Source organism: Babylonia areolata, chromosome 3 (genome assembly GCF_041734735.1).
Source record: "Babylonia areolata isolate BAREFJ2019XMU chromosome 3, ASM4173473v1, whole genome shotgun sequence".
Taxonomy (NCBI): domain Eukaryota; kingdom Metazoa; phylum Mollusca; class Gastropoda; order Neogastropoda; family Buccinidae; genus Babylonia; species Babylonia areolata.
In genome coordinates, this window is record NC_134878.1 from 5,903,668 (window position 1) to 5,913,667 (window position 10,000).

At 43.0% G+C, this 10,000-nt stretch overlaps 1 protein-coding gene across 3 annotated transcripts in view; it reads left to right on the top strand.

Moving 5' to 3' along the window:
* The window catches only part of LOC143279684 (uncharacterized), a 169,325-nt gene that overhangs the window by 139,468 nt on the left and 19,857 nt on the right, over positions 1-10,000 (top strand). For all 3 annotated transcript variants that reach the window (XM_076583774.1, XM_076583773.1, XM_076583776.1), the window contains exons 23-24: positions 3,087-3,193; positions 6,554-6,656. In XM_076583774.1, the coding sequence (XP_076439889.1) occupies positions 3,087-3,193; positions 6,554-6,656 (210 nt within the window). The remainder of the gene's footprint in view (positions 1-3,086; positions 3,194-6,553; positions 6,657-10,000) is intronic.

The following is a 10,000-nucleotide window of genomic DNA, read 5'->3' on the forward strand; positions in this document are numbered from 1 at the left end:
GAGACCGTTAAATATTTATTCAGAGAAAGATTTGTGAACGCCTCATCACTTACTGGATTATGCCCCAAACTGCCATAAAAAATATCCACAGAATCAGTCGGAATTCACAGTTAAAAATAATAAACCATGAGAGTTAATACCCTTGATGAAACGTAAAAATTTCCAGTCTTGACTTTTCTCAAAATGAAGTCCTTTTCACTTCATACGGCGTTTAGAAGTACTTGTACTTGGCTCTACATGGTATTAGTTTAACAAAATACTCAATTTTCATATCAGCTTTAAAACTATAAAACTAGAAAGAACATAGAAATTGAATCGACTGTGTCAGCCGGGTGTAACTAAACTTGTACATCTATCTAGATCCAGGGATAACGCCTAAATGTTTCAGTGTGATTGCGGCGATAGCCACGTCTCCTTTACCGCGGACTTAAAAATAATTTTTAATTGCCCTTAAAGATTTTTTGAATGCCCAAGATACACCAGAATAATATGATTTAAACAGCGTTCTCATTGCGAATACCGCAATAATCCATTTATCGCCCTTTAAAAAAGCATGTTTAAATATTATATTTTTTAACGTTAGCTAAGGAGCCACGATAGTGTAATGGGTAAGACAGTTTCTTTTCACCCGAACACGCGGGGTTCGAATCTGGTTAGGACTTTTTTTTCCTTTTAACCCGAAGCTTTATAATAACAAATACAGAACACATTTTAACGATTAGATTTTTTTTAAGTGTATCACAAGTGAGTCTTGAAGGCCTTGCCTCTCTTGTTGTTCTTGTTCTTGTTGTTCTGTCCTATTTCTTGTTCTTGTTGTTCTTGTCCTTCTATTTCTTGTTCTTGTTGTTCTTGTCCTTCTATTTCTTGTTCTTGTTGTTCTGTCCTTCTATTTCCTGTTCTTGTTCTTGTTATTCTTCTCCTTTAATAACGAGTGTTTCGTTTAAAAAGTTCTTTTTTTCTTTGCTTTTAAAAAAAACAACTTATCCAAGCTCTCAACACCACTACATTCCATTATCAAGAGCATGCATGCTGTTTGTTTCGGGTATTTTCCTCTTAACATGCCGCGCCGATCTGTAAGATAACTGCAGGGTGTTTGACATGCAAACTTTAGATCTTCTGTAGGCCGGATGCGCGCCTCTTGATGTGGGTGACAGGTTAAAAATAAAATCTCCATCTTTTGCCCTTCGATCGTTGTGTTTAACTCTCTCCATACGAACGGCGGAAGAGACCAAGTGAACAGCGTTTCACTCCAGTTACCACCATCAAAATATTGCAAGCGGAAGGCTCTTATACTGAAGAGAGGAATGTTGACAAAGAATACCACAGTTCTGACGACGGAAGCTAAAGGTTGGGTCATTGAGACACCCTACTGGACATCCGAGGGGTCTGTGTAGAGGAGAAGAGAGGACTGGCCGTACTGAGTGAGTTAAAGCTCTGAGTACTTTGGAATACAGGACCAGCATGCTTAGATCCCTGCCCGCTCTTTCAGTGTTTGTCTGTCAGTCTGTCTGTCTCACTTGTTCTTTCTGTCTTGGTCTGTCTCTCACTCTCCCTGTTTCTTCTTTTTGACTCACTTGTGTAAACAAAGTGAGTCTATGTTTTAACCCGGTGTTCGGTTGTCTGTGTGTGTGTGTGTGTGTGTGTTTGTGGTAAACTTTAACATTGACATTTTCTCTGCAAATACTTTGTCAGTTAACACTGAATTAGACATAAAAATAGGAAAAATTCAGTTCTTTCCAGTCATCTTGTTTAAAACAATATTGCACCTCTGGGATGGGCACACACACAAAAAAAAAAAAAAAAAGAAAATGATGCCTAATTATATGCAAACTGCATTTACTGTTATATTTATATTTTTTGTATTCTCTGAACTTGGCACTTTGATCTGATATTCTGACACAACAACAAGAGCAGTCATTATTATCATTTTTTGTTCAAACAGGAACTTCTTTTTTGGTAAGCATGGAAGTTTTATTTATTTTGGAAACGTTTTTTGGTGCAGATAGTAAAGAAGAAGGGAAATTACTCTGTAATTAATGCTAGGGGACTTAATATGCTTTAAACTGATCTTTCTCATCTTAAACATTACATTTTGAAATTATTGTCAATACATAAAAAGCTTGGATTTTTTTAAAAAGTGTATCACAAGTGAGTCTTGAAGGCCTTGCCTCTCTTGTTTCTTCTTTTTCTTTCTATGTTCGGATTCTCTCCTTCTCTCTCTTTTTCTCTCTCTTTCTGTGTACCAGTAACTCTCTTTCATTCTCTTTCTCCATCCCGCTTCTTTCTCTTTTTGTTTTCGACTCTCAATATCAGTTTTTTTCTGTCTGTCTGTCTGTCTGTCTCTGTCTATGTCTATGTATGTCTGACTTTCTGTCTCTGACTGTCTGTCTGTCTCTCTTTCTCGTGTGTGTGTGTGTGTGTGTGTGTGTGTGTGTGTGTGTGTGTTTATTTGTGCAAAGCGTCTATCTCTCTGCAGTCTGCGCGTTCATACATCAACATAGCTGTATCATGAATCTTTTGTTTAAACCTCTTAATGGACGTGGTGCGTTACAAGGTCACTCCGCTGCATTGCGTTATCTCAGAGTCAGAATCCAATAACAAGAATCCCATCAGTGTTGTACTGGAGTAGGTGGAGCTGAATTTGAACGAAATGGGGTTTTGATTCAGTTTTAATTAGTTGTTTTCGTAGTGTTAATTAGTTGTTATCATAGTTTTGAATAGTTGTTTTTATAGTTTTGAATTGTAGGTTTTTTTTTCTTGTTGTTGTTTTTTAACCTGAATGAACAGTGTGATTTTTTTCTTTGGGGGGAGGGAGGGGGGGAGGGGGGGGGGGTGTAAAATGATAAATTTATTTTTGTGTAGATTTATGAAAAAAAAGACTCAGTTTGCCTTTTGAAAGGTTTGACTTTCCGTTTGTGTGTGTGTGTGTGTGTGTGTGTGTGTGTGTGTGTGTGTGTGTGTTTGCACGCGCGCCCGTGCATGTATGCATGTACGCGTGCGTGTGTTTGTATGTATGTTTTGTGTGTGTGTGTGTGTGTGTGTGTGTGTGTGTGTGTGTGTGTGTGTGTGTGTGCGTGTGTCCACAGGTGTCTCCATTAGTGCACGTGCAGCAGAACACAGTGCTGCTGGTCGGGTGCATGCTGTGCCTGTGCGGACTCTTGACCACGCTGCTTGTCCTTCTGGTTTGCTGGAGGTGGGCGGTCCCATTTTGTTTGGATAGAAACCACGTTCAGCTGTGCAGACAGAATGTTTGCTTTTGCTTTGTTCGTTTCTTTGCTCCCAGGGGAGGAAGGTGGCAGAATGGTTAATACGCTCAGCTGCCAAAATAGAGAGTCTGTGAAGGTCCGGGTTCGAATCCTGCTCTCTCCCTTTCTCCCAAGTTTGACTGGAAAATGACGGGTGCAATAGCCGTGTGGTTAAAGCGTTGGACTTTCAGTCTGAGGGTCCCGGGTTCGAGTCACGGTGATGGCGCCTGGTGCGTAAAGGGTGGAGATTTTTACGATCTCCCAGGTCAACATATGTGCAGACCTGCTAGTGCCTGAACCCCCTTCGTGTGTATATACAAGCAGAAGATCAAATACGCACGTTAAAGATCCTGTAATCCATGTCAGCGTTCGGTGGGTTATGGAAACAAGAACATGCCCAGCATGCACACCACCGAAAGCGGAGTATGGTTGCCTATATGGCGGGGTAAAAACGGTCATACACGTAAAAGCCCACTCGTGTGCATACGAGTGAACGTGGGAGTTGCAGCCCACGAACGCAGAAGAAGAAGAAGAAGAAGAAGACTGGAAAGTAAAAAGTCTAGTCATTCGGATGAGACGATAAACCGAGTTCACGTGTGCAGCACGTACTTGGCGCACTGATAAAAAAAATAAATAAAAAAAAAAATAAAACAACAAAAACAATAACCCATGGCAACGAGAGTGTTGTTCTCTTGCAAAAGTTTGAAGAAGAGATCCACTCAGATAATGACATAAGTATATGAGCACTCACTCAGGGCCTGACTTCTTCTTCTTCTTCTGCGTTCGTGGGCTGCAACTCCCACGTTCACTCGTATATACGCGAGTGGGCTTTTACGGTGTATGACCGTTTTTAACCCGCCATGTAGGCAGCCATACTCCGCTTTCGGGGGTTGGGCCTGACAAAGCCTGTAGGTTTATGCTGCAGGTCAGGCATCTGCCTGGCAGATGTGGTGTAGCGTTTCTGTAATATGGGGAAAAGACACTGTGTAAGTAAAAAAACAAAAAACAAAAAAAAACAACAACAAAAACAACAACAAACAAACAAAAAAGGCTAAATTAGTTGACGAGGATGGTAACACTTTGAGCAGCCAGGTAGAGATCATGCAGGAGGAGGTTCAGAGCTTTTACACTTCTATGTACATGGAATCTTCTTCTTCTTCTGCGTTCACTCGTATGCACACGAGTGGGCTTTTACGTGTATGACCGTTTTTACCCCGCCATGTAGGCAGCCATACTCCGTTTTCGGGGGTGTGCATGCTGGGTATGTTCTTGTTTCCATAACCCACCGAACGCTGACATGGATTACAGGATCTTTAACGTGCGTATTTGATCTTCTGCTTGCATATACACACGAAGGGGGTTCAGGCACTAGCAGGTCTGCACATATGTTGACCTGGGAGATCGTAAAAATCTCCACCCTTTACCCACCAGGCGCCGTCACCGTGATTCGAACCCGGGACCCTCAGATTGACAGTCCAACGCTTTAACCACTCGGCTGTTGCGCCCGTCTGTACATTGAATCAAATGTTAAGCACTGTGAAATTAACAGCTTGGTAAAAGATATTCCAAAACCTAGCACACGGGAAGCAAATGAACTGGAAGGAGAATGATTTAAAAAAATTGTGCACAGTTAAACTATATAGAAAAGCTGGCAGATATTAAACATCTATTCGTGATTTGGGTAAAGAGACAGTTGATGCCAAGAGGTAGGGTGGCAATATTAAAAATAACTTATTTCTTCAAAACTGATACATTTATGGACACTGCTCCCTACCCCTCCTGACATCTTCTTTTCAAACGTTGCAGAACTTGTGTTACAAATTTTAATGGAATGATAAAAAGGATGAGATCAGCAGAAAAGCATTACATAAGAGTATGAAAAATGGAGGACATGGACCGCCAGATTTTAAAACATTTGTCATGGCATTAAAGCTGACGTGGATCTACAAACTTTTTTTTTTTTTTTTTGCTGCCCCATCATCTGCACCGTTTCAGTGGCATTACTCCCACGCCGCTCATATAGATTCCCCCCCACCCCACCCCCCATACACAGCCACACCCAGGTTCGTCCGTCACAGTACCAGCATCGGCAGTCCACAGGGAACCATCCATGTTAGGTCGCCAGGAGGCTACACACCAGAGACCCTGCACTGCTGCTGAGTCACTTCAGTGGTGTTCAGTGGTGCCTGTTCTGATTTAACGTACTTAGGACACCACCTACTAAGCCCCCTACTAACGACAATAATGGCTTAGTCGCGGAGCCAGACTGAGTGAGCGTCCCTCCCAGAGTGGAGACCGCCACCACGTCCCTCAAACAACAGCCCCCCATGAATCTGCCGACACTGAAGGACTCGCCCCAAACACAGAAGTGGAGGGGTATCGAAACTGAGGTCACCATGAGAGCAGGACATGAAAGGCCACAGATTTGAGACTGTTTTGTTTATGTTGATGATGATGGAGGAGGAGGAGGACGATGACGATGACGATTTTGCTATGGAGGTCCATTTTGGTTTGGGACTGCGTGACAAGGCTGTACTCTACGCTTCCTGACATAATGATATCCCGGCGTTAACCAGGCCCGAGAGATACAGTCACTTGCAGTGTTGGTCAGGTAATTAGAGCAACACACCCAAAGACGCATCCATGAAGTGGATGACACTCGACTGTGTGGTCCCAGTCTCCCTAATTAAGCCCACAGCACACTCGACTCTGGGTAGGAGCCGGCCACTGGCCGAAAAACCCACCTCCGCTGGGATTCGAACCCGCGACATCCCAGCCGTCAGTCCGCGACGCTAACCACTTCGCCGCGGCTGCTGGTAGGATCTACAAACTTTATACAACGAAACACAAGTGGAAAGTGATCACATAACGTAACATTCCTCACATTCAAAACATTGACAAATAGGGACCTGAAATATTTTTTACATCGCAAAAGTGTTTGTCTTTTGGACAGAGGTACTTTCTGCTTACAGACATTTTTTTCTGCTCTGTCTCATTACCTGCTGTTTCACTGTTTTCAGTGATGGTTTTGTTTGTTGGTGTATTGGTATCGATTGATTGGTATCTGATTGATTGGTAGATGTCTTGGTTGATAAATCTGAGCTTATACAGCATGTATTTATCATGAATCGATTTTGATATTAAGTGTTTGACGTTTCAAAACCATAGTTTTGTCCACAGGGACTGTGTCATTGTGTGATGTAAATGTCGCCTGTTTATCATCTAACGTGTCAGCAGTTTCTTTGTGTGGATATAATGAAATATTCTTGTGTCTTGTATCACTGAATGGTGCTGGGGTGTTTGTGTAGACGCACATCGGGTCACGGATCTGTCATCCATGCCAACTTCATCATCTGTCTGGCTGGAATCAATCTGATGTGCATCCTGTGTCTTAGCCACACCCACAGACAGGTCAGTAGGTGTGTGTGTGTGTGTGTGTGTGTGTGTGTGTGTGTGTGTGTGTGTGTGTGTGTGTGTGTGTGTGGTGTGTGTGTGTGTGTGTGTGTGCGTGTGTGTGTATGTTTAGTTTATTTGCGTGCGTACGAAACGTGTCCAGAAGAACATACTCTGTGAAAAAGCGCTCGTAAATTGTCAGTGCTTTGCCCCTATTTTTGCCAAACATGACATTAAATCTGGAAATTTCTTTTAATGAATACAGAAATTCCTGGACCTCCATTTGAGACCGGCAGTCACAGACAGCCTCACTTCAACCGAGCAAACGTGGAGGGTTAGAAGAATTGGCAAGTCTGCAAAGCTCACACTTCTCATTTCGAAAAGAGGAGAATGAAAGTAAATGACAAGTGATGAATGAATTTTATGGACACTTATGTTGCGACCATTCTGGGTCGGAGACCAAGCTCTAAGCGCTTTACAAACACGGTGTCATTGGCACAGCATGCTGACAGGTGTGACTGGGCGCTCATCATTCATTCTCTGTGGCATTCAGTCAGGTTTCGGCCATGCAGTTAGAACGAACCGAGCAATCCAGGAAGTTGGTTTTGTGTGCTGTCGATGTAATCACGATTGATCTATTTCTGTGTTCTTTCTAGAGATTCAAGCCCAGTATGGTGGCGGCGCCCTGTGTTTCGCCAGGCTGATAGTTTGAATCAGTATAATCGATTTGATGCGTATCCAGTTCGATGCATGGTTCTGTGACTATTTACTCATTTGCCAGGGTTTTAGAGACATGATACTATTTCACTTCGTGCCCCCTTTAAGAAAGCACAGACCTCTTGGTATTACTGGATCGTCATGTTCTTTCTTCCTTCAAGTGGTTTCCAAAGAACGAAACTCGCGCTGCTGAGAAATATAATTACAGTGCTCGCGACTTTCAAGTGATTTGAGCTGCGTTCATCGCTTTGAGAATTCACGTCTTTTTCTCTTCTTTAACCCTTTCACCGCCAAGCCCGCATTTATGCACAGGCGTGGTAGAAGACCCATGTCACTGAAAGGTGACCATTCATTGGTCTGTTATCCATGAACCTACTGCTCTTAATGTTCGGAGGTAGGATAGGCTATATTTTCTATACATCGCAGGGGGAATCCCCAGCTATTCTTAACCACTATCTTTTCTGTGTTTATACCAGAAGAGAATTTTGTACTCTGAATTGACTGGCGATGAAAGGGTTAAAGTTCTCGTCTTTGTCTACTTCTTCTTTTAAATCTTCTCGTTATTTTTGCCGCTGCTGTCACCAGGGCAAAATCAATGATGCGTTTGGCATCTGTTCCAGTGTTCCTCATGGTTTCCTGTACAGACATCGGGGCAGTGTATTCCAGTTCACTGTGTGTCTAGGTCTCGGCACAGGACGGCGGGGGCTGATCTTGACCTTCCGCCGTTTCCAGTTTCCCTGAACCAAGTCAAGTACCCGTTTACAGCCGGGTGGAGTGAAGAAAAAGCGGAGTGAAATGCCTTTCCCAAGGAACCAACACCAGGCCAAAATGAACGCTGATCACTGGTGATTCGTCACCGTCACCGATCCCTCAGATTCCGAATCCTTTGGGGCGCCTTCGAAGCTTTGTCAACCACCTTTCTCCAGTCCTCGCGTCTCTCGGCCGCTCTCAGGGTGTCTCTCAGCTCCATGCCTGTCCACTCTCGAGTGTTGTCCTCCCATCTCTTCCTTTGTCTGCCTCTTCTTCTTCCTCCCCTCACTGTGCCTTGTAAGATTGTTTTAGCAAGACCAGAGGAGCGTGTGACATGACCAAACCACTGGTGATTAGTTGATCAGAAATCCAACAACTAACCGTCTCGGCCAAAGCGCGCTTTAACCTGACGATTTAGGATGTGTGTTATAGCTTGCATGCATTAGTTACAACACAGAAGAATTCGAAACGATGTCTTTAAATCGCTTTTAGACATGTGCGCATCTTAATGATCCATGTTCCAATTGGTTATATATTTTTTTTAAAAGAACGTAGAAAATATTTTTCAGATAAACAAAATCCAGACTGATTTCAACCACGTTCGTTGAAAGTGAGGCTAATTGAAATATAACTCGATGATCAAAACCTTAATTTGGGCTTCATTTTGAAATGGGCTGGTCCAGAAGTTTTGAAAAGGATCCAAACTGCAAGATAATAACTTGACGGCGATGGAACGTTTAGATTGTAGTTTGTTTTCACGTGCAAGTAATCCACAAAGAATCATTATTGTGATGTGACTCTACTGGTGCCAACAGAATGAGATCGACTGCTGAGACACACAGGCCGCAGTGCAAACATAGAGTGCAGAGCAATATTTCAAGATAAGTTGTTGTTGTTGTTGTTGTTATTCTTGAAAGTGTACATCATCGTATGCCGTGAAAAGCTTCGTTATTCACAACAACAGCTGCAGCCGCAACAACAACAACAACAACAGCAACAACAACAATCTCGTGGTAAATGAGCAGTAGTGATGGAAAGAGAGAAACGAAAAAGAAAAGAAACTTAAAGGAAAGAATAACATAAAGAACAACTAGTAAAATTAAAACGAGCTCATGGTCATGGCCGCCTCAACTCCCGTCCAGAAGTGTGGCCCATTTTGTTTTAGTGGTAAGAAGCTAGAGGAAGACATCGCTGTCTACCATCAATGAGTGCATCCCGTCCACGCACACGCACACACACACACACACACACACACACACACACACACACACACACACACGCACATACACACACACACACGTCCGTCGGACATATCACTAGATCTCAGCGACAAAACATCAACATCTAGACATAAATTTAATCAAATGGCTGAGGAGAGGACGGCTCGTCAGCAAAAAAACTCTGTGTTAAAGGTTTCGTTTGGTTTTGTCAGGGTGACCGGCGATATTTGCAATGAACACCGGGGCATTTCACTTGCAGCAAAAGACTTAACTCGATTTGTCCTAACGAGCGCTGGAGATCCATGGCCTGCCTGTGTTTACCTTTACGATCAAAGCACGTGTTGAGGCGGGGGTCATTAAGCTGAGCAGTTCTGTTAGACCCTTGTAATTGACAGAAAAACGAACAGCTGATGAACTTGACTGGAATACCCGGGCTTCGCAGGGGGCGTAATAGAAACGAGACGAACACTTCTTGCATTTGATTTTTCTCCCTTGGTTTGGCACCGAGTTGAAGGATTATTACGGCGATGTCAGGTCAAAAATGACTTTCACAGGCAGCGCTGTTTAGTTCCTTTTGTAATGATTTAACGGTAATGAGGATGTACATCCTCGAGCAATTGTCGGTGTCATTTACGTGCTGGTGAGGATATTTTATATTTTAAATGGATGGATGGA